The sequence below is a fragment of the Pimephales promelas genome, chromosome 7 (genome assembly GCF_988280905.1).
Source record: "Pimephales promelas chromosome 7, fPimPro1.hap1.1, whole genome shotgun sequence".
Classification (NCBI taxonomy): domain Eukaryota; kingdom Metazoa; phylum Chordata; class Actinopteri; order Cypriniformes; family Leuciscidae; genus Pimephales; species Pimephales promelas.
In genome coordinates this window covers 8,069,021-8,091,230 of record NC_142775.1, presented here as the reverse complement: position 1 = coordinate 8,091,230, position 22,210 = coordinate 8,069,021, and the positions used below count along the sequence as shown (strand labels likewise).

Sequence of the window (22,210 nt, the reverse complement as noted above, 5' to 3'; positions counted from 1 at the left end):
AAACAAAATAAAATCATTCAGGGGCTTACCTGGTGACTCGATTAGTTACAAGTAAATGTCCGGGTAAGACACCTATCCTAGACATTCTATGACGCAGCGCCTGTTACACATGATTCTAAGCTTTTTCTCTATACTGTAACCAGATAGTGCTAATTTTCTTCAATTTTTTTTTCTGAAGGCCTAGACTCCATATAAAACTGAAATACTGCATAAATAATTTTTTGAAAAAAAAAAATATATATATATATATATATATATATATATATATATATAGAATATATATATATATTTTTCCATGGCAAAAATAGACCATAAATATTGCATAAATATTAATAAATTCAATCAAATTGCCTCAAAATGCTAAATTAAAAATAATAAATATTATAGAACAAAAATAAATTGCATTGGTTTTACTGGGATGGAGGAAATTCAATTTTTAGGTGTCCGGTCACTTCTGACCGGAAAGATAACTATGATCTTCCGAATCTTCCTAGTGTGAATCCGAAACGAAGAGCACCTGAGTTAATTCTGGTGATTATTTAGAGTATATTTCTAGCACTCAATTTTGGGTTGAAATCTGCATTTTAGACAGAATTAGAAAAGTTGTAAAATTTTTGACATCCCTGGGGAGGACAATTAACATTTTCAACAAACTTCAAGTTCAAGATCAAAGTTTGACCTAAAAGAACCTTAAACGTACACAGAATCTCTGACTAATATCAGGAACTAACTATTGGAATAAAAAAAAGTGCCAACACCACAAAACATTATGAGCTGAAAATCGTTCTGACCCAGTTGGACCCAAAACATTTTTCCATCATAAAGCAAGCTAAGAAAACAGAAAAAAGCTACTTATGAAGTCTGAGAGCTCGTAAGAAGCATCATAAAAGCAATTTAACAAATATCACCTGTGCTGCCCAAACTAGCATTTACTTACTTGAATTAAATGTAACTGTTACATTTAGTCACCACATGAATGGCAGTTTAGCTTCAAACGATTGCTAAACACTTATATATAAATTTTTCCACTTGGCTTATTGCAGGGATAAAACATGTAAATGTACATTTGTATTCTAGGTGTTAGTTGTAGTATTTGTTGTAATTGATCAACTTGAACCCAGTGGAATTTGCAATACCTGGCTTGTGGCCCCCATAATTTAAAGATCAAACCTTCTTCTTCTATCTACTAATCATCATATTTTCCTCTCAGAATGACCTGTGGATGAAAGCAGCACTCAAGCTAAAGTCGTCATTAAAAGGATCTTCTCACTCAGTAAGGCAAGTACTGGAAGAGGCCATGAATTGGCACGAACCAGGGCTTTAATAGCAATAAATACCACTCAAAGCCGTGATTACAGTGCTAAAGTGTTTCTAATGCCTCAGCCAAGAAAAAAACGCATCATCCCTATGTGCGCCCGCCAGTCTCTGACAGGACACTTTTCCCTGGGAGAAGTGCGCTGCATGTTGCTGATAATTTGACTGTGCATGAGGGCTTTTCAAAAAGCTGTTTTATAATCAGATAAGCATTAAAAAAAACATGAAATGGCCTTTTTGAATCTTTCATAAATTCATGTACTGATTTAAAGTGGCAAGTAGAAAATGTACAGGTTTGAAATTTTACCTACATACATTCATTTAAAAAACGAGTCCATAAACCATTCACACAAAAATACTCTGTATTTTCCACTTTTTATTGACAAATAAAAAGCTATCTTGGAGAAAGAAATGAACTTCTAGGAACTTCTATCAGTTAAAACTAGGGCTGTCAAATGATTAATCGCGATTAATCGCATCCAAAATAAAAGTTTGTGTTTACATAATATATATGGGTGCACTGTGTATAATTATTTATATATAAATACACACACATGCATGTATATTTAAGAAAAAAAAATATTATTTATATATAAAATATTTATACATAAATGATATGTAAATCTATATACAGTATATACATGAAAATATTATATATAAGCATGTGTGTGTATTTATATATATAAAATAATTATACACAGTGCACCTACATATAATATGTAACAAACTTTTATTTTGGATGTGATTAATCGCGATTAATCGTTTGACAGCCCTAGTTAGAACCTTGCTTGAGTATCCACAAGTTTCCTACGCCCAATGAGGCCTTGCGTCAAAAGTGGGCGCGTCTTCCGGTTGGAAGTAAACAAAGCGCGACTTGACATGCTTGACACTCGTTCATTCAACAGTTGACAGTCATTCAAGTTATAGCGATCCAAACTAGCTAACGATGTGGGAACACAACCTCAACGAAATTAAAACCTCTCTACACAACCGCGGGGACTCGCACGTCCTCCGTATCGACTACGTGTCTTTGAAACACTCATTTCAACATACTACGATTTGGGACGTACTAATTCTATTTTCGAATACTATTTAGGACGGATAGTATGCGAATTGGGACGCAGCATTAGTCATTGTGCTTTGGAGTTTATTCAAAATTATAAATGAATGTGCTACTTGAATACATTAACTGGCACATTTGGTATTCTGTCAACTCAGGCTTTGATCCTGAGTTTAGGTGTAACATCAGAGAACAGCCAATCACATGATGAGAGAGTTTATAGAATATTAAGAATTTAAACTAATGTACACAGGAAGATTCGTCGTCTTTTGGGAGGTGATGGAAACTACAGTCGTTGGCAGGATCACTCTGATTTCGTTTTCTGCTTATGTTCAAAACAATCACGTTTAAGCCACTGAATTAGGTTAGTCTGGTTATACGCACAACCGCGAACAGCACATATTGTCCCTGAGCTCCGTAACGACATCTCTCATAAAGATTTGCATCTTTAAATAGTAAAATAATTCTCAGAAAAACAGCTAGCCTCTTCGCTAACTAACACACAAAATACCATTGGAATGCTACTTCCGCCACCTTACCGGAAGTTTCACCTACTTTATTTTTTACAGGAAACTAGTGGATAATGTGGAAAAATCTATACTAATAATGTGGAATAAGATATACTTATATCAAAGTTTTCAAAACTAACTTTAGCTGGACAATAACTTTATTCTAGAGCTGCTGTAAAGACAAAACAATCTGTGTTACTGTAATTTCCCATTATCACTGTAAAACTACATTGAAACAAAAGCGCTAAACTATTTGAAAGCTGATAACCGAAATATTGGCCGGTAAATCTAAATTCAAATTTTTATATAATTTTTGATAGTCTGATTTCAAAATAAAGTGTTCCCAGCACACAATTAGAATGAAATTATATTTATAATTTTATATACCATTAGTCTAAATGACAGACTTTTGCTGCACTTGTCCTTTTTTAATTGATTCCAATCATATTTCAAGCAATTCAAAAACATAAAGGAGAACAATAAGCATCTGAAGTGACTCAGCTGAAGGAAATAATACTGTGGGCCCTATTTTAACGATCTGAAATGTCAAAGCGCAAATGTGGGCGGATCCCAGCGCTGTTGTTATTTTCCCGGCGGGATAAATGCCTCTTGCGCCTGGCACAAATCTAAAAGGGGTTGGTCTGAAGTAGCTTCATTATTCATAGGTGTGGTTTGGGCGTAACGTGAAATAAACCAATCAGAGCGCCATCCAACATACACTTTAAGAACAGGTGCGCATGTTGCATGACGGATTGTTATTATAATGGCGGGTTTACCAGGCGCGCGCCAGGAGCGTTCACATCCGATGAGACAGACGTTCTTGTCAGGGCAGTGAAAGACAGAGAAGTGACGTTGTATGGGGATGGGAGAAACCCTTGCACATCAGCGTCGGTTAAACATATACGTATGATCTTGCCACTATTGGGTAAACAGGTCTGATCCTTTAGTACTACAATTAGCCTTAAAAAATGGGTAATACGGTTTTTTCATCTTGATGTAAACCACAACGATTTCCCTCATGTGTTAATATTTTTGCTTGTTATAATGTATGATTTGCAAAAATAAAAACTGCTGCATCTGTGTTGATGAGAGAATCAAATTGTATGCGCGTTGTGCAGTGCACCCCGCAACATTACACTCTAAAAAACGTTGGGTTGTTTTGTGTACCCAATAGCTGGGTAAAAAATATTGGGTCGTTCTGTTGGGTTATTCAGAACATTTATTGGGTTGTTTCTATAATAACCAGCACGTTGGGTTAAAGTTCAAATTTCAACGGTTGCACCGCAGCTGACAGAAGATACACGGGTGAGTTATTACACTATAGCCATACTGTAAACGGTTGTTTTTTTTTCGTTGTACGTCTTGCAAAGTATTATTTGCGCTTTTTCCTAAATCTTCAGCCAATTGTTTCCATGTGTGTATCTCCTGTTTACTGTTTTTTGTCCGCTATAAAGCAGCCAGCCAATTTCGGTTGTGCTTCCTAACTTTCTATGTTCTCTCCAATACTTTTTGGTAAAGTTATATTTTCAGATATTAACCGACGCGTTCGGCTTTAAGACCCAGTTGAAGCCCGGTCCATCCATCCAATTTCCAAATATTAACCGACGCGCTCGGCTTCAAGACCCAGCTGTTCATCCATCCAGTGTCGCAGTCACTGACAGGAAGAAGGTAAGTTAACGTAATGCTGTGTTATAAGTGCCTATTATAGCGCAAATGTTTACTTGGGCTATCCGAGCGACAGTGTGAATTTAAATTACTATAAAGTGTTAAACTAGGGTAACCATACGTCCTCTTTTTCCCGGACATGTCATCTTTTTGGACCTAAAATAAACGAGTCTGGCCGCGAGTCGCGACGCCATTCATTGTGTGTGTGTGTGTGTGTATTTTTTTTTTTTTGTAGTTATTATTTTAAATGGCACCATTTAATTGGTCGGTCGGTCATGTAGGCCTGCTTAACGCAAAATATTGGTCGAGCTGCAGCACGTCTTGTCAACAGCTGGTAACAAACATTCATGGCTCCTGAACTGCGTTAAAAAAGAGTCCAAATGTAAATCTAAATTCATGAACGTATTTGTGATGTTCGGCAGCTGTAGTGCCCTCGTGAGCCTCTGGAGGGCACTCTCTTCCCGTGCTATGTTTCCCCATGGACTCTTTATGTTTTATTATGTTCAGCTATTTGTCATTACCTGTGATTGAGTTCCATTATTTAAGCCTGAGTTTTGCCTGTGTCCTCTGCGAAGTTCCCTTTCGAAGGGAACTCAACAATACGTCGAATGACGCTATGGGGAACGCCTCAGGCGTGACAGGTGTCTGAAATCAAATATCAACTCACAGTAATCAGGTTGACCGGCAACAGCCCGTGCATCATCAGCTTGAATGATGAGCGCGTCAATCTGGATGTATAAGAAGGGCGCCTTGAAACCGTGACAACATCTTTTCGTCTTCAGGGACTGTTTGTCTGTGTGATAGTATCAACGATTAAACGCGCAGAGACGTGGAGAAACACTTTGCGCGAGTGTGCCGACTTGTGTCCAGATATTTGACACCGGAGGATTCACACGATCTGTGCATGTTCTGCCTGAGAGAAGAGCATTCGCGGGAAGCTCTCGAGGGAGTTTTTTGCGCGAACTGAGAGTTTTTCCTTTCAGAACTCTCTGCTCTCGTCTGACCCACTTCTCGAGGGAAGTGGGCGCGGCATCTGAACCCCGCGGTTCCGGTTCCCGCTCGGGCTGAGGCTCAGTGGCGGTTGAGCTCGTGGAGCTTTCAGATGGAGCTGGCAGATTATCGGGAGAGGGGCGTTAACCTCGCGGATGATCTACCAGCTGACGAGGGTGAGTTACAGATTAATGTTGAACATCTAAGAAGAGAGAAAATGAGCGCTCTCTCTCTTTGGTGAATCTGTAACTGTTCTCTTTGGGCAGGGCAGGAGTTGGCTGTAATATATATATATATATATATACATAGAAAAGGATGTCAGTTTGGTTGAGACCGAATCATTTCAGCCCTCCTGCCCAGTGTACGCTGAGCTGGTTGACATTATGGGGCGCGCCTCAGACAGATTGCTGTTGCAGTGGAGGCGCGTCTGGGAGGAACCCGCTCATGGTATTTTGGATGGCTGGTTCCTCCCCACCCATAAGCCACCAGCCCGGATGAGCCTTCCATTCGTTTCCGATCTCCACGCTGGGATCGAGAGGGTATGGAAGAATCCGTTCTCCTCACGTCTCTATCTGCATCAGCGGGCTAGTTTCGCTGCTGTGGAGGGAGCCGTGGAGAACGGATAAGTGTCGAGGCCGCCAGTGGACGAGACGTTGGCTAACTATCTCGTCTCTGGTTGGTCCTCTTCACTAAGAGCTCTGACACTGTCATCCAAGCTGCTCAAGACATCTTCATGCTTGAATGACAGAGCGTACATGGCAGCAGGTCAGGCAGGTGCGGTTCTGCACGCCCTTGTGGTCCTCAGGCCTACCAGACCGATCTGTTGCGGGACTCCGGGCCACCAAGCAAGCTGCTGTTCTGTCGGTGCTATGGTGGCCACGGAGAGACATCTGTGGGAGCTCCCACATACTGTGGTTGCCAGGTTACAGGCCTCACCAGGCCTTCCTGGTTATGAGCTCCCACTGATTGTGGTCACCGGGTTACAGGCCTCACCAGGCCTTCCTGGTTATGAGCTCCCACATGCTGTGGTCGCTGGGTTACAGGCTTCACCAGGCCTTCCTGGTTATGAGCTCCCACATACTGTGGTTGCCAGGTTAAAGGCCTCACCAGGCCTTCCTGGTTATGAGCTCCCACACATTGTGGTCGCCAGGTTACAGGCCTCACCAGGCCTTCCTGGTTATGAGCTCCCACATACTGTGGTCGCCAGGTTACAGGCCTCACCAGGCCTTCCTGGTTATGAGCTCCCACATACTGTGGTCGCCAGGTTACAGGCCTCACCAGGCCTTCCTGGTTATGAGCTCCCACATACTGTGGTCACCAGGATACGAGCTCTCACGTACTGTGGTCGCCAGGTTAAAGGCCTCACCAGGCCTTCCTGGTTATGAGCTCCCACACATTGTGGTCGCCAGGTTACAGGCCTCACCAGGCCTTCCTGGTTATGAGCTCCCACACATTGTGGTTGCTAGGTTACAGGCCTCAAAGGGGCCTTCCTGGTTATGAGTTCCCACTTTCTGTGGTGGTCAGGTTATAGGCCTCACCAGGCCTTCCTGGTGATGAGCTCCCACACATTGTGGTTGCTAGGTTACAGGCCTCAAAGGGGCCTTCCTGGTTATGAGTTCCCATATACTGTGGTAGTCAGTTTACAGGCCTCACCCAGCCTTCCTGAATGTGGGCTCCCACATGATGCGGTAGCCAGACTACAGCCTCACCACCTTCCCTGAGCACTTTGCTCCCACTCTGTGGTCACCAGGCTTCAGGCTTCATTGGCCTTCCTGGTTGTGAGTTGTCACATGTCAGGTTGCAGGCTTCACCAGGCCTTCCTGAATGTGAAACCCCCACTTTTCGTGGTCGCTAAGTTGTAGTGGTGAGTCTTCACATGTCAGGCTGCAGGCCTCAGCGGCCTTCCTGAATGTGAGCTCCCCATGCATTGGGACTATCGGGTGTTAGGCCTTGTCAGGCCTTCCTGATTATGGGTTCCCACTTGTTGTGGCTGCCAGGTTACAGGCCTCAAGTTCGGCCTTTCTGAATTCAGAGTGAAGTACACTAACCCCTACTTCACCTATTATTGTGGTAAATCACATGACGGGATGTCTTGTGTACTTTCTAAAATCCATTTTGTATGGGAAGGGTCACGCGTGGTATGCTTCGGTCCCTTCTTATGTGGCTCAGACCCCGGTCTTCCCTTGGGTCCCACTTTAAGTGGCGTCCTGTCACTGGCTACAGGGACGCCCTTCTCTGGCTAACTTCTGGAAGAAGTAGCTTCCACTTGGTGGAGTAAGCTCCCACAGGTTGTGGTCACCAGGCTGGGTCTCACTGACCTTCCTGAGTACGAGCTCCCACCCAATGTGGTCGCCAGGTTACAGGCCTTACCAGGCCTTCCTGGTCATGAGCTCCCACACACTGTGGTCGCCAGGTTACAGGCCTCAACAGGCCTTCCTGGTTATGAGCTCCCACATATTGTGGTTGCTGGGTTACAGGCCTCACCAGGCCTTCCTGAATTCAGAGTGAAGTACACAAACCCATACTTCACCTATTATTGTGGTAAGTCACCCGACGAGATGTCCTGTGCACTTTTTAAAATCCATTTCTTATGGTGAGGGTCACGCGCAGTATGCTTCGGTCCCTTCTTATGTGGCTCAGACCCCGGTCTTTCCTCGGGTCCCACTTTAAGAGTTCTTAAGAGCTAACTTCTGGAAGTAGCTCCCACTTGGTGTGGTTTTTCAGGTACACCAGGCTGGGTCTCACTGACCTTCCTGAGTACGAGCTCCCACCGGATGTGGTCGCCAGGTTACAGGCCTCACTAGGCCTTCCTGGTTATGAGCTCCCACATACTGTGGTCGCCAGGTTACGAGCTCCCGCATACTGTGGTCGCCAGGTTACAGGCCTTACCAGGCCTTCCTGGCCATGAGCTCCCACACACTGTGGACGCCAGGTTACAGGCCTCAACAGGCCTTCCTGAATTCAGAGTGAAGTACACAAACCCATACTTCACCTATTATTGTGGTAAGTCACCTGACGAGATGTCTTGTGCAGTTTTTTAAAATCCATTTCATATGGTGAGGGTCACGCGCGGTATGCTTCGGTCCCTTCTTATGTGGTTCAGACTCCGGTTCTTCACTTTGGGTCCCACTGTAGATGTGTCTTTGTCGCAATACATTACGACAGGCACTTCCCTTGTTCAAGCTATCTCCCACAACTGTGGTTTTAGGTCTGATTAGACCTTTTTCGAGGTAGCCCAACATTGTGGGTCTGTCAGGTTTCTAGCCTCTGGCTTTCCTGAAGGATGAGCTTCCACATGCTGTGGTCGTTGGGTTTCAGGCCGCACAACGTACGGCCTTCCTGACATGAGCCCTCATGTATCGGAGCTCCCCACACATGGGGTCATCAGGTCTTAGGTCTCTTTGACCTTCCTGATTTTTGATCCCTCTCTTACTTCCTCAGTGCTCAAAAGCGAGCACTGGGTGGAAACTCGTGGATTGAGTGTACGATTCCCATTGGTTCGAGGTTGAGTCACACTCTCCGGAGGATCCCGTCTCTGTGATCCGAAACTCGATGGTTTCCGCCAGCTTCGCGGGCCTTCAGTTTTTGGATGCCTTTTCTAGGCAATTTCCAGAGGCTCTGTCTTGGACGGACAGGCTATGGCCAGACTGTGTGTCTTAGTACAGATCACCAGGCCAGCCTGGGGGCATTTCAGGACGAGTGTTCTCCTGAATAGTGACTGGCTGGGGGTCTCTTTGGCCCCCTAGCCACACTCCCTAGAAGGGACCCCTTCTATTTTGAAGTTGTGGTCCTAAAGCCTTTGAGCTGGCCCTGATTTACTCACAATATTACGTTCTGGTTTTTCTTGGTTCATTAGCTTGGGCTATGACCGGTAGGGAGTGCTGTCACTGACAGCCCGATGTAACATAGGGTGAGTGGTTTCAGTGTTTCTTGGAATTACTGGTTCTGACAGTTGTCACTGCCTTTCGGCATGCACTCCCCTCAGCATGGCGGAGTGGGTATTTCGTTCCCCATAGCGTCATTCGACGTATTGTTGAGTTCCCTTCGAAAGGGAACGTCTCAGGTTACAACTGTAACCTATGTTCCCTGAGAACAGGGAACGAGACAATACGTCTCGTTGCCATGCCTCGGGGCCTGCCTGCAACAGTCCCTTCAGACGATAGGATGTTGTCACGGTTTCAAGGCGCCCTTCTTATACATCCAGATTGACGCGCTCATCATTCAAGCTGATGATGCACGGGCTGTTGCCGGTCAACCTGATTACTGTGAGTTGATATTTGATTTCAGACACCTGTCACGCCTGAGGCGTTCCCCATAGCGTCATTCGACGTATTGTCTCGTTCCCTGTTCTCAGGGAACATAGGTTACAGTTGTAACCTGAGACGTTTTGTTACACTGCAAGTGTACATCTCTGAGCAATTTTTCTCCGTTTGAGTATTCAGTGTTTCCCTCAAATTCCCTGGACGTTTGCCTGCCTTCTGGACTGTTTCTGAACCTGTGCTGCGTGCCTCGACCATAGCCTGTTTTTCACCACGATTTACTGGATTGCCCCTTGTTTAACTGCTTGCCTGGGTTTATGTCTGCTTGTGTTTTAAGTTATAATAAAGTTCTGCTTATGGATCCGACCGTCTCTGTCCGAACGTACAGATTTACAGAGAAAATTCCTGTGTTGCCTTTTAAAAGCTAAACTATTGTTTTATTTGGTTATTGTTCTATTGTTGTGGCCCAAAAGTTGAATGAATATTAAAGTTCAATAATATAGTTGCATGATTACGAATACATTTATAAAATTGTGTTTTAATGCAAAGTCATTTACCACAAAACATGGCCATTGCAGGAGCTTATATTGTAAAATTACAGCTCCTGTGATTTTACAGTGAATATATAGTAGATTAGTGACAGGCTTTATTTTTGTTAATTCACTTTATATTAACTAATTCATATTTTTTTTACACAGGATGCTATGGATTCATATAAGGGAAACACTTCAGAAGTGGAACATTGAAACATTAATCGACAGATTTGCAGGTGAGAGATAATATAGCAAGTTTTAAAAAGGAAACCCAGTCTCAGTTGCTTACTCTCTTCACAATTAAAGAATGGCATCACTAATATAGTGAAACCTTTTTAATTTGACTTCATGAAAAGTAGAACTTAGGCCTATTCTAATCTATTGTTCTTTCTGTTTTATGTAAAGACACTCTTGGATCCTGCAAGCTATCCTTCCTCCATTGCCATTCAAAAAGGGCTACAAGATGGTTCGGCCCTCTTACCAGGAGGCAAAACAACCATTTGTTGATTTACAGCTTGTAGGTACATCATTTATGGGTTATATTGGGTAAAACATTTTTCGATAATATTGAATCCATGTGTGCATATTTACCATTTAAAAATTCTATTTAAAGGTTGGAACAAACAATATTTGGAGGAGGAGGAGCAACGGAGGCAATTCCCTCATGTCCTGCAGCTTGGAGATAAATTCAACTGCTCACAAGCCTTCGTCATTGTGGGAGGAGCGGCACGAGAGCAAGACAGCCTTTTACAAGCTGTGGATACATGCTTTAAAATATTTTATGCTTTAGACTTTCCAAAGCCTCTGTTTGGCAGTTTCTACAACACACAATAAATTCTGTGCCATTCTGTCCATCAACTTACTGTCGCTTACTCAGGCAGTTTATAATTGGATAAGCTTTGGTTTGTTTTGTGTATTTGTTTTCCATGTTTCTAGAACTTAAAACATATATGTAAATAAATTCATTTTAGCATTAATACTCTGTGCCTGAGGTGTTCCCTCAACACTGTCGCCTTACGAGGCAGTTTATAATTGCATTACTATTATGTATTTATTTGTTTATTTATTGAAAGAATTTCTTACCTTAAGGAAGTAAATTAAAGTAATTGCAAACAATAACTCAAGCAATAACTGAAAAAATGTTACAATAAAAAAAAAACAATAAATGAAAATGTTTACAACAATTTGTGAATGCAATGTCTAATTGAATGTAAATAAAGCATTGTTAATATACTTAAGTTGTGAGTTATTTATTTATATGTCAATAATAGTACCGGTAATTATAATAATATAGGTTGATTAAATCATTTTTGCCAAATAACCCAACAGATTTGTTATTTGTAACCCAATTTATTGGGTGAAACTAGTTACCTAATTTATTGGGTTAAAATAACCCAACAATAGGTCGGTGCTATATCAACCCACCATTGGGTTATCTGTTGGGTCGTTTTTAACCCAACTTTTTTAAGTGAGTATGGCCAAGCATGCACGCTTAAAATAGCATTATGAACGGCAACGCGCCACTGACTTTAGACCAGGTTTTTTCTGGTTAGTGGCGCAATTGTTTTCTGGAAGTGTAAAATAGCACCAGGGACTGTTTGCGCCGAAACACGCCTCCTTTTTGCGCCGATCCGCCCAGGGAGTGCAAGTTCATTTCCTAGTTTACCGACGTGCGTCTGTGGAGGGAAAAATCCCGCTTTGCGCGCGTGGAAAATAGGAATGAGACATGCGTTTGTATATAAAGTCATTTGCGCCGGGTGCAAGATAGAGACCATTATTTACCGGTTATACTATATATCAGACACATTTTCTAATCGAGCCGATAGCGATAACATTAAAAAAATATCATATATCGGCCGATACCGATATAACCGATACGGAAATATCATATTTACTATAGTGTAAGAGTTTATTTTCCAATAATGACCATCTGCCTCTACATTATCTCTAAATGTAATGTGTTTAACTTTAGCATTAACATTTTTAGTTTGATTATTTATTTATTTTTTGAGTGAATGATGGACATAGTACTTTGTATTGTACTGTTCCCAATAGTTCCACACACATACAAAAAAAAGTTATTATTCATAAGGAACAGATCATGATAGCTAGTCAAAACAATGTCATTCGCTCTGTCTGATATGTATCAAGACCATGAGAGGCCGGTGATCTAAAACCCAAAGATTAGGAATAAGAGCTCCCAATCTGCTCTAAGCAGACTGTGACGTCAGCCATGACAAACCAGGATTCATCTGCCCGTGACTCGGGAGCAATTACCATGACAAGAACACTGTGACTACTATTAAACCACCACAAATAAAGACAGTTACAGACTCAGAGAGAGAAGGAGGTAGCCAAACGAGTAGAGACTAAGAGAGAATTTTCTCCTTGAGGATATTGAATGGAAACTAATCGTTTGGCCTCCTCAATTGGTAAAATAGACACAGCCTGAGGGTCTGTAAAAGAAAGAGACCGAACCAACTCCCTTTTTTTAGGCACTGACTGAACTAACTGCTTTCCTTGAAGGAACCTCCAGCTCTCTGAATAGTGAGTGTGAGAGTGTGCGTTAATTGAAAAGGTTTGTCTAGTGTTTAGTGAAGCATTAGGTCTGACCTACATTTATATGTCCCCATAAAACCAGGCCTAGCAGACGGCCAGAACTCAACACACAGCACACTTCAGGTAGCTGCATACTAATCGAATACATTCCTTGCATTCTCCAGTCGAAGGATTGTAGATTCCAACCTTATGACACCATTTCCTGTGTCATATTCCAGTCAGCGTTATGCTAAAAGAACTGGGTGAGTAGGGAATGTGTGGAAACTGGACAGAGGCGCATGATGCCAGACAGAGGCGCATGATGCCAGAGTTGAAACAAATTATGACATGAAGGTGCAATCGGTCTTGACAATGGCCATTTAATATTAAATATTAATGACATATGGCTATTTTATTCTCTGGAAAGCATTGGTGGAAGTGTGTCATAAGCAAACTTTCCCAAGACAGAAGAAAGAAAACTAATCTAAACATCTCAGGACAAAATATCTAAAAAAAATAAAAATAAAAAAAAAGATTTTACCCTCAGCAGCACTTTCAGTCCCAAAGACAGGCCCACGGGGATATTAAACTGTAATAATAATAAACACAAGTATTCTGCTTTTGCTCTATCATCCAAGATGAAGCTTTAGGTTACTGAATATATTTCAAAGTAACCCAGACAGACACACCTGAATATCAAACATTACCACAAACAAAAAAGTTAACAAAAAGTACCACAGCTTTTTTGAAATTGTATCAAGCATGTTATCTTTGAAGTGCCAGGAAATAATACTGTGGTATATGAGTATGATAATAAAATTCAAGTAGTCTACTGTTGTATCTGATACCATCAACATGGAATCGTCCAAGGCCAGTTATATGGCTAATAGAATAGAATAGAATAGCTGAAAACTAAGATAAAGCAAAGTAAACCTCTCTATGTCTACAAAACGGATCCATGTACTTTTAATTGCAAATAAATACAAATAACTACAAATTTACAAAAGAGTATAGAAAAGAATCGCAGCAAAAGTAAAACAGTAATCATTTTATATGTCAACAAAATGGACACACATACTTTTAAAAGTAAATAAATAAAACAACTAATACCAAGTTTAGAATGGAATAGAATGAAATAGAACCAAAAAAAAATACATTGGCAACGTAAACTTCCCTATATGTATAGAACAGAACACGGATCAATTTACTAAACAAATAAAAGAACAACTATCTTATTAGAATAGAATAGAATAGAATAGAATAGAATAGAATAGAATAGAATAGAATAGAATAGAATAGAATAGAACAAGGAAAGTGAAATCTGAAAGTGCATATTTCTTTCTGGTTGTTTGTCAGATTGTATTTAAGATCATTATTAGTACACACCAGAACGAGCGCAAATCTCTCCTCCAGCTCCGCCGGCTCGGGCATGGGCAGTTTGAGGGGCATGTGGTGTCCTCGGGGGTCCGTGTGTTGGTTCATACTCCCAGCGTTCCCCATCTCTCCTCCAGTATTACAGTCACACTCTTATTCTGCGGGTTTGTCCTGTATGTGTTCCCAGTATCCGTTTACAGTGTCTGTCCGACTTTATCTGAGATGGAACACTTCATGGAGGTCAGCAACAGGGTCTGTGAGCAGCTGCATTATTACTCCACACAGGCAACAAGAGCGCACAAAACGTGTCCTATTCGCATATTGCACAATGTCCGCACCACTCCCAGTGAGCTTTTCTGTTCTTCATGATTCAGTCACTGAAACGCACTTCTGCGGACAACTACAGGCGCTGTCGATTCAACTCCGCCCCTCTAGCGGATTTACCAATCCCATTACAGCCAAGGCTGTGCACATGCATAAAACATAAGCTAGTTTGGTAGGCGTGGCTGCTTGACTGAGAAAAGTCCTAAAAAAAGTTGTAGTCCTTGTAAACAATCCTTTGAAAAATCATTTATTTTCTATTTATAACATCCACACATAAGATTTATACAATTCAATAAACAGAGTTCTCTTTGCTCACTTTATGTTTTCTTTTTCTGCGAACAATGACTTATAGCAGTGGTTCCCAACCTTTTTTGGGTACTGTACCCCCAAAACATTTTATCCTGCCTGAAGTACCCCCACAAGCGCATGTGATCGGTGTGATTTTTAGATTTGGTGTAAATTTTAGGTGATACCTGAATTTACCTGTAAATAATGATATTTTTACTTCCTATAACTCTTATAATATAATACTTGCCTTTGTTCAATATTTGTATGACCTTTTCACTTCTTCACATGTTCAGACCAATTATACAAAACAAAGATTAATAATAATAATAATATTTTTTTTTTATTTACAAACTTTAAATACAAAAATAAACCAATAAAATTAATAATCAAGTTCTAAAATAATCCTTTTAATGCAGTCCTAAAATAAAATGTTTTGAGAAAAGTTTGAGAAATGTTTTGATGTTTTAAAAAAAAATGTTATAGTCTTTAGAGAATAATCCCACGTACCCCCTGGGGACTGCTCACGTACCCCTAGGGGTACACGTACCCCTGGTTGGGAAACACTGACTTATAGTTAGCTAACAAACTAGAAAAATACTTTAAACTGCACAAAACAAGAGAAAATTGAAAATGTACATAAATAATAATAACTCACACAGCTTTTTTATTTAATTTTTAATTTAATTTATTTTATTAATATGTGTCTGGTAGTTAAAAAATAATAATAATTAATTAGTTAATAATAATAATAATAATAATAATAATAATAATAATAATACATAAAATAGAATGCTCACAGTTGCTAAATACAGGGATGTTGACCAGTCTCCCAGAAGAGGAACCTGTACATTTATGCATTCGATAATGATGAAAAGTAGGTCTACTGAGATAGCTACACCGTTTGCCAGCAGTAGAAAAAAAACACAACTTGAAAAAAGTTGAAACGACTGATTTTGTTGTGTTGGTTCAGCAAAATTCCATACTGTTAATATCTTGTAAAACAACAAGAAAATCTCGGTACTAATTTCCACTAGCTTTTTCTTGTTGACTCACATTTTATAAATAACAGTTATGAACTGAACACACACACACACACACAAAACTTTTAGGTGAGTGAACTTGACATTATATTTTTTTTCTGGAGAGATGGAACTATTCTGCAACAATTTTTTTGTAGTTGAACCAATTCAACATTTTTTGTCTATTGGAAACATAAGTTCTTATTAAGAATAAGGTTCAGATGTAGCTTTTTTATGTTTGGTCAAGATTTTGGTGGTGAGTGTTTCCTGGAGTTGGTCAGTTTGACTCTTGGCATTTATGTGATATCCTGGTCTTAACAGTGTTTAAAAGACCACGAAATCACATAACACATAATTTGTTGCAAAGAAAGCCATAAAAAAACGGATCAGATGATCTAGATAACATCAAAAACGGAATAGGTCACTACTCTTATTCCTGATCAAAAGATGTTATTTATGAATAATATATTAGATTTAAAAAACATAACCTTTATGCAACAGATTAGAGATTCTGAATTTTGAATTTTAAATACATTTTGAATTTTAAATACAATTTAAAAAAAACACAAACAGACATCAAGAATCAGCATATCGTCGCTGTCCGATGAAAACTGCGTATGTCCATTTTGCCAATTTTGAGATTTTTTGACGGATAGAATGATAGGCTCGTTTCCGTATACAGCATGCTTCACATTATCTAAATGACCTATGAAAAGTTGTGAAATCATGTCATCTGATTTCCACGTATATCTATTTGCTGTCAAAGCTGTCAATCATGCAGCTTATCTCCCCGCCCTGTGGAGGCATCTCGCCGGTCCCGTGAAGTTTCTCGCCGGTCTCGTCTCTAAGACCCCATTTACACCTGGTATTAAAATGCGATCTGTATCCAGATAAGTTATCCGGATAATAAAAAAGGCATGTTAATGCAAGGTGTAAATACGTTGTGATCGGATCTGCCTGACTATCCTGAGGTAGTCTGGCTCGCATTGTGTTCGGATCTTTAACTGTTAGGTGTAAACGCAATCTGGTTGTTGAAACCGCATATGTATATTTTACTCCTCCCAAAAATGCTAAAAAATAAACGAGTGAGAGCGTGTTATATAGGCTACATGACATATAGTCAGATATGACGGCGCTGCGACACGCATCACCGCAGATGAGCAGCTGAGCGTCTATTCATCAAGCCAACGTGCAAACATCGCAAATAAAAGTGAAAGTAAGTCACAGACGCTTAATCATCATCTTCACAATCACACAATCATCTTCAAGTAAACAAACGAAATGAACTTACCAGGGCTATTGCCTCTCTCTCTCTTATATGTCTTTGATTTTGAAATTAGCTGATGATTAATAAAATGCAGCTCATATCTTGCAAGAGACATTTAAGTGAGCATATTTGATGAACTGTGCGTAGCCTATTCATCTGTCAATATGAAACGCGATTTGGTCATTCTAATTAATGATCGGAAGAACGCGTATCGACCACCGTTACTGTACAATATGCACGTATATCCATTTAAACTCGATTTTGGGTCAATTGTGGATTATATCATGACACTGGCAAAAATATGGTTACATTTAAAGATGTTGTACCAAGCATGACATGTATACATTCAGCTGCTTTTGAAATTATGTGTTTTTTTCACTTCCTGAAAAGTAACCGTTTTGGAGATACGTGAGTTTCATGGGGCTGTGACGATATGAATCTCAACAATAGTGACATGTTTCATGCCACAATGCATGCTGGGAGCCATGATTTTATAACTATGGTGGCTCCCAGCATGCATTGCGGCATAAAGCATGTCACCATTGTTGAGATTCATATGCTGATTCTTAATTTATGTGTGTGTGTCAAAAGACATAATGTATTTTAAAATTGAGAATCCAAAACGTCTGATCTCCTGCAAGAAAGTTTTGCCAGTAAAATATTGATTAAAAAAAAACAACTTATGGTCAGAAATAAGATTAGGGATTTATTCTAGTTTATGAGGCTGAAAATAATCTTGGTCATCTTGGTTTCTTTCTTTCTCATCAAAAAAAAACAAATGTGACCCCGCCTGTGGAACCCCGGCTAAAGTCGCAGAATCTAATTATGAATAAAAGAGCGTCAAAGTAGTCATAGCCATAAAAATGACAAAAATAGGTAATGTGTGTTTATTGCTGTAAATGATAGATTATTACAAGGGTTTTGAGATTCAATACTCAAATTTTAATTTATAACATGATAAATACTAAAATTAATGATTTTATTGACACTACGTTATACTTTTGCGCAGCAAAAAAAAACCGGACGCGGGCTTTAACATTGATTTCAATCGTATCCGGGTTTATTTTTCAGCGCAACAACACTTGCTGATTCCTATCATTTAGTTCAGGAACTTCTTTTTGACTTATTTTCTATTAGAAAGAGTAAACAGACCTTAAAATCAATCCGCACGAGTGGCAATCAGGTCAACACAATGGAAAAAAAGCGACTTCACTTCAGCCGGCCGGTACAGATCTCTGAGGTGTTTCCGTGTCATCGCCAAACATTTAACTTAAGAACAGCTTATGTGTATTGTAGCTCTGTATTCTGCCAACAATATTATTATATTATATTATATTTGTTTCTTATAAGTGTCAATATAATTCGTTTGCTGGATTAACTGCGTCGTTTTGACATCTGACATGGCAGCACCGAAGCATGTGCAAGAACGTAAAATGTCTGATTGCTTAGATATTAATCTCGGTGGAATTGCCCAAATTATGATTTAAGCGGTTTTATAGCGGATTATTTTCTGGAGGATAATGGTGATGATGAACAGGACACATTCTTTGACGAAACTGAAGAGGAATTTGACGGTAAGTTTTTGTGATTATAATTTTTTTAATGCTGAATATGTAATATACTGTCAGTGCCAATGTAATGCTAACACAGAATTCAAACTATGATGCAAACATAGTGGATTTAAATGTTTATTACATTTGTTGGTTGGAATTGAGTCAGTTTAAATTAATTACTTTTATGACATGATGTTTATTTGTTTGATTACACTCTGAATTGAAGCCAGGGCCATGTAGCCATAGGCCTACCTGTTTCTTGTCCCTATGCCCTCCCCGCAATTAATCAGATCCAGTCTAATATTTTCATATAAAATGCTTCATTATTCATTTTAAATGTGGATTTAAAATGGATAAATCCCCCCGCCCCCATGTTTAGTTCTCCATTTAGGTCTCTTGCTTTGAATTGAAAAAAATATCCTTGTTTTTTCAGGCAGTGACCAACATGATGATGAGGACGAGCCAGTTTTGGTGATTGAACCTCAACCTATTATAGACTGGCGAATCTGAAGAGGGAACACCAACAAGAAGAATTTGCTTCTAATGCTGGAATTCCAGATGTGAAGCTGAAAATAAGTTTCTCTTGCAACTGCAAGTATTTCAATGCTGAAAAGTGTTCTTCATTTTTCAAGGAGGGAGAGTTGCTGTCACTCATGATGAGTCATTTGGAGATGGACAATACTGTACTAGACATGGTAGTTTTAGTACAAATACAAAGTCACTTGAACTCTGGGGAAGAAACCACTAAATCAAAAAAAGGATCACAGACTTTTGTGAATAGAATCTATGAGATTATTAAATATTTTGCATCTAGACAATTTTAGAATGTGTACGAAATTTGAGACTGACCTGTTAAAGGGATAGTTCATCCAAAAATTTGAATTCTGTCATAATTTACTCACCCTCATGTTATTCTAAACCTTTATGAGTTTCTTTCTTCTGCTGAACACAAATGAGATATTTTAAAGAATGCTGGTAACCAGACAGTTGACGGCACACATTTATTTACATAGTGTTTTTTCGCCTCCTTCTAAGTCAATGTGTGCCGCCAACTGTCTGGTTACCAGCATCCTTTAAAATATCTTATTTTGTGTTAAACAGAAGAAAGAAACTCAAACTGGTTTGGAACAACATGAGGCTGAGTAAATAATGGCAGAATTAAAAATTTTGGGTGAACTATCCCTTGACTTATTTTTTTAATTTAAAAAAAAAAAAAATTTTACTCCAGATTTACTCAATGTTACACCGTGGCCCAGTAAGAGAATGAGATTTTCTGCCGAAATGTTACATGTTAATTATTTGATATTGATATATTATTGATATTATATTTGCACTGATATTTCATTTTACTAATAAACTTATACAAATCATTCCACTGAATTGACATGATAATTGTTGCTACAATCAAGCTCTTGTGATGGCCCCATTCGTTTCAATGTTTTTAGCTTTTTGGACATGCACATCATAATAAATAGGCCTGTTTTATAAAACTTTAAGAATTTTCCCCAAAATGTGTCATATATCACTAAAAAAGGGAGAATCTCAGCTTTAATGTGGTATATGGCACATATGGAGGATAATTATGGATCAAATGTGTTGCAGTTTTAAAAATAAGCTTTTTTTAAAAATGGAATTTCTCCAAAACATGATTTTCTGAGCCCGGAATATAGCAAATCTTTGACACAGCCTTACTCAGTCAATATTAAAGATATCAAGGTTATATTTTCACAGAATGTTCTTTACATTATGTAGGATGATTGTATGTAGAAAACAGTGAATCACAAAAAAATGACTTTAGCTGGGTTTTCACAGGCAGGGTCACAAATAGTGTCATGGTGACTCAACTAAACGTTTTTTTTTTTTTGTGTGTGTGTGTGTGTGTGTGACACAGACAACTTATTTACAAAAGTTGAGTCAACAAGTAAAAAGCTAGTGGAAATTAGTACTAAAAATTGTTGTTGTTGTTGTACCAGCTTACAAAGTGTACCTTTACAACAATCATTTAATCATTACACTCATGTCTCAGCAATGATGACACTGTCATGTATGGTTAAATGCGGGAAAATCTAAATACTTCCTGTACTTTAAGACACATGAGTTTAAAAGAATTCTTGTGAACTCCAAATGCGGCAGGATAAACCAGACTTCATACAAAAGAGAAAAGAGGCAGTCCACAGCTGCTGAAACCTAAGAAGCTGAGAGAGACCCTCGGAGCCCCAAGCGCACTATAAGGACTTATAAAATGCCAAAAATAAAGGAGGAAGAATCAAATCTCTGTTGCAGGACAGATGTAGCTAAATTTGTCTGTGAGCCAGATGAAGGAAGCAATGTTCTTATACTCCACACAGGGACTGAACACAGAAAAGACATTGTACTGAGTGGCAGAGTGATGCCATCCGTTTCAAATCAGGATTTTGCTGTGACCCAGACACGATCTGAACTTATTTGTGCTCATATGTTGTGTTAACAGGTCCTCTCAATATTGGCTTTATACAAGTTTTGTCAATTAGGAAACTTTGCTGCCCCTCTAGAAAATTATTTAAAAGGAAAATAAATAAATGCATGATTTGTTTAAGGTGAATTGTTAGCGTTGACCTTTATTGTGCACATTTTAATACTTCCCCCTCATATTTGTAGGATTTTTTAAATGTTGAAACATATTTTTAACTTTTTAAGTAAATAAAAAATATATAAATATTAAAGGTGTCAGGGAAATTCTTTTGCACTTTTTTAAGGAAAAAACAACAACAACAAAACATTAATTTCCGTCGTCTCCAATACTCATCACCATCAGACTGAAAATGTAACAATACAATTGAGTTCTGAAGAACATTATATTTTGCTATAATGAGAAGGGGCCATATCTCTACCAGGGCAATATTGATAAAAACTGTGATAAATTTTTAAGATTCTTTACATCAGTATCTGAGAGTATTTTTTTTTGTTTTACGTGTAAATATCAAGTTTGATCTTATTAATAAAAATAATATTTATTTTATTTTCATAGTTATAGCCAACTCGGGTTGAACTATTTTATTTTTTATTTTTATTTTTAAACACAGAAAATGTTATTAGAGAGCACATACACATCAAGGTCATACTTAGATCTTTTTATCCAAGACAAAATGTTTTAACAAGTTTCATTTACTTTTATAAAATGTGCACATACACGTCAAGGTCATATACTTAGATCTTTAGTCCAAGACATGATAAATGTTTTAACAAGTTTCATTTAGTTTTATAAAATGTGCATCCTATGTGCATCCCATGTTTTACATTACTGGTGCATAAAGAGACCTTGAATTTACAGTTTTGACACCACAGCGCCATCTAGTGAAGAGAGTTTTGCAGTTACTCAAAGGATGGAGCAGGGGGAGGCTGCAGACCTGGAGCCGGCAGTTTTACGCCCCTGACAGTTTTAAGCCCCTGTTGTTCCTGATGCGTCCAGTAGGGGGAGAAGGATAAATGGCGAAATAACGTAAAACGACGCTGGAAACAAACACATTAATAACCGTCT

General features: G+C 39.1%; 1 protein-coding gene and 1 long non-coding RNA gene across 6 annotated transcripts in view; one reads left to right on the top strand and one right to left on the bottom strand.

Moving 5' to 3' along the window:
• The window catches only part of fmnl2a (formin like 2a), a 146,480-nt gene extending 131,845 nt beyond the window's left edge, over positions 1-14,635 (bottom strand). For 3 of the 4 annotated variants that reach the window (XM_089133020.1, XM_089133019.1, XM_089133021.1), the window contains exon 1: positions 14,255-14,635. In XM_089133020.1, the coding sequence (XP_088989146.1) occupies positions 14,255-14,368 (114 nt within the window). In that variant the 5' untranslated portion in view covers positions 14,369-14,635. The remainder of the gene's footprint in view (positions 1-14,254) is intronic. The other variant, XM_089133018.1, reaches the window with a different exon arrangement.
• LOC148978283 (uncharacterized) lies at positions 10,464-11,114 on the top strand. Of its 2 annotated transcripts, none has more exons than XR_016169390.1 (3): positions 10,464-10,566; positions 10,736-10,847; positions 10,944-11,114. It is a non-coding gene; the product is annotated as an uncharacterized LOC148978283 (long non-coding RNA). The 2 variants fall into 2 exon arrangements; XR_016169389.1 differs by having other exon boundaries at positions 10,736-10,851.
• Positions 14,636-22,210: the final 7,575 nt, after the last annotated feature.